Genomic DNA, 2,782 nt, shown 5'->3' with positions numbered 1-2,782 from the left:
CTAAAATTTGAATTATACTCTACAGTTTGATACCAAACTTATTGACATAAATTCCTAAAATAGTAGTTTAATAAAATTTTGAATGTAAGTCAACAGATGAAATGGCCTTTCACCCTTAATCCATCTTGAAAGAGTTATATGATAAACATTCGTAAAATGAGTCATTCGTTGTAGGGTGCATCAATAATTTGTGACCTAGATTTAAACATATCATACAAATCTAAAGCCTGATTTAACAGATAACTTATCCTGTTTGTCACATATCATCGTTATTTAATATCTCCACTTATTATATGGCATTATACTTAGCAATACACCTCTTCCTACAGCATATCTCATGCTATAATCTCTCTGTTATTGTTAGTAACCAGAATGTCCAGGTATGGTCCTCATTAAACAGTGGACCTTTCAGTTTCAACTTGACTGGAATTAAACATACAATGAATTATTTAACTATATTAAACTACTGTATAGCCTAAAGAAACATTATTTAGGCTTATGCATTTGTGGCATTAAATAAATGAAAGTTATTTATTTCAAACAAGCTGAGGTATTCATCCTCTATTGGGGTTATACACTTAAAGAAATGTTTGGGTGGATACTATTATAAATAACACAAAAATCCTACCTTTCACAAAATTTATTTACACCATAACATATTATTTCAGTATTCATTATTACCTCACCAAATATTTTTAAGAACTCATTATGTATATACTTAAAACATAGTATATACCGTTCAATGATCAGGGTTACTTTGTAGGAAAAGGTAGTGGCAGTAGGGGTGCTTTCTGTTACCCACTTTCAGCACCCAGCTGTTAATGTCCTAGGGGTGCTTTCTGTTACCTACTTTCAACATCCAGGTCTTAATGTCTTTCCACAGTGTTTCACATGATTAATTAATTGACAGTCATTGCCACAGAAGTGTCTTACAGGCCAAAGTTGAAATATCACGGGTCAAAGTAGGAAGTGGGTATAACTCAAGAAATGGCTCTTCATATCAGCCTTACCGTGGCTGTTGGAGAAGAAACTTCAGCTGAGTTTATGTAGTATTGCAATTTTTTTCATTGCTTTCTTCCATAGAGAGTACTAGTGCACTCTTTGAGATATATGACATTTGTATACACCATATGTATGTTATATAGAAAATTTAATTGTGTTTTTGGTGTAAGGATGTGGTACCATCTATGAATGTAGTTAATGTTAACTTACATCACAGATAATAAATACTCAATATTGTTCCAAACTGTCATCTCACAAAGTTTGTTTGAGATTGGTCCAGCGAGCTAGTAGTATAGATAATGGACAAACAGACAGACATACATATTTTTTGTGTGTGTGTTAGATATATATATATATATATATATATATATATATATTTAAAATGCATGGATATGCCCTACAAGTAAATAAATAGAAAAAAGATTTTGGTCTAAATCTAAAAAGAGTTACTTAGGATGTTTAAACATTATTGAGAAATATGTATCACAGGGCTTTTACAGTGAAGCAGGAGAAATCAAAGATTGTATGTGGAACCTTTTCACCGTGTGGGAAATACTTTGCTGTTGCAGATGACAACAAACAACTTATAGTATGGCAGATAGGAGGAGACCATAAATGGAACTTGTTTAACACAAGGTAGACCACTTTAAATTCTTCTTTATTTTGTAACTAAAAACTTGAGATTAAAGTAGACAAATATGGCAGATTTTTAGAAGAAAATTTCAAATGTACAACACTGGAAATTATTATGGTCTTCCACTCCTAGCAAGCCTAACATCATCGTCTTACATGTAAATGTTGTACTAGTACATCTTAGTAAAGAAGTAATGGATACAATTAACCCTGTTTTTCTCCATTCTCACAAATTCAAGAATACTTAGGAAATTTTTACAGATTAATTAACTGTAGAATTACCAATGTGGTACCATCTGTTTTTAAACTTTATTTTTTTCATGTTTGTTGATTGTAGGGCCCTAATAACAAAATATAAATTTAGAGAAGTACCTTCAATGTTGAATTAATCTCATTAATTATTACTGGGGTTCCATATGAATCTTGGAAAATTAATGATTTAACCCAATTGGCTTGGTCAGCTCTTTACACTGAGTGTTGTGTTAGGCAAAAACATAAAATTACATGATATATGGATCCTACCAGTATAAATGGAAGTCATTAATTTTACTAAAACATGTATACTCAGATTTTAATACTTGAATTTTGGATTGTTTCTTATTAGTTTTAACATTCAGCATCTTAGACAGACAGCTCTTGTGAGGAGTTTCAATAAAAATGAGATGATGACACCAAAATTTCGACATATGAATAACTTACTTGTATAAAGCTAAAAGCAAATAAATATATGCAAAAAACTACACGAAGATGATGGAGTATGTTCCACTGAAACATAGTTTTTTACTTTTTTTTCTGCTTTTAGCTTTATACAAACAAATAACTTATTGTGCATGTCGAAATGATCATCATATTTTTATTAGTTTTGACATCTCATGAGATCCTACCTTTGACAAATTAAGTGGGTGAAAATTTATTGGAATTCCAAACACTACAGCTATATGGTTTGAGAAGATGTTATCCTTTACACTCGTTTATATTCATATATTTAAACAATATTTTATCCTTTACACACATTCATATATTTAAACAATATTTTATTCTTTACACTCATTTATATTCATATGTTTAAACAATATTTTATTCTTTACACACATCTGTATTCGTATATTTAAAGAATATGTTATCCTTTACACACATCTGTATTCAT

General features: G+C 30.2%; 1 protein-coding gene across 1 annotated transcript in view; it reads left to right on the top strand.

Annotated features, from left to right (window-relative positions):
- Positions 1–2,782, top strand: part of LOC106465065 (tRNA (guanine-N(7)-)-methyltransferase non-catalytic subunit wdr4-like) — a 20,865-nt gene that overhangs the window by 4,270 nt on the left and 13,813 nt on the right. Inside the window, exon 3 of the mRNA XM_013925263.2 lies at positions 1,492–1,638. Within this exon, the coding sequence (XP_013780717.1) occupies positions 1,492–1,638 (147 nt within the window). The remainder of the gene's footprint in view (positions 1–1,491; positions 1,639–2,782) is intronic.

Source organism: Limulus polyphemus, unplaced genomic scaffold (genome assembly GCF_000517525.1).
Source record: "Limulus polyphemus unplaced genomic scaffold, Limulus_polyphemus-2.1.2 Scaffold1825, whole genome shotgun sequence".
In the NCBI taxonomy this organism is placed as follows: Eukaryota; Metazoa; Arthropoda; class Merostomata; order Xiphosura; family Limulidae; genus Limulus; species Limulus polyphemus.
The sequence above is the reverse complement of the archived record's forward strand: the minus strand, read 5'-3'. Positions and strand labels throughout refer to the sequence as shown.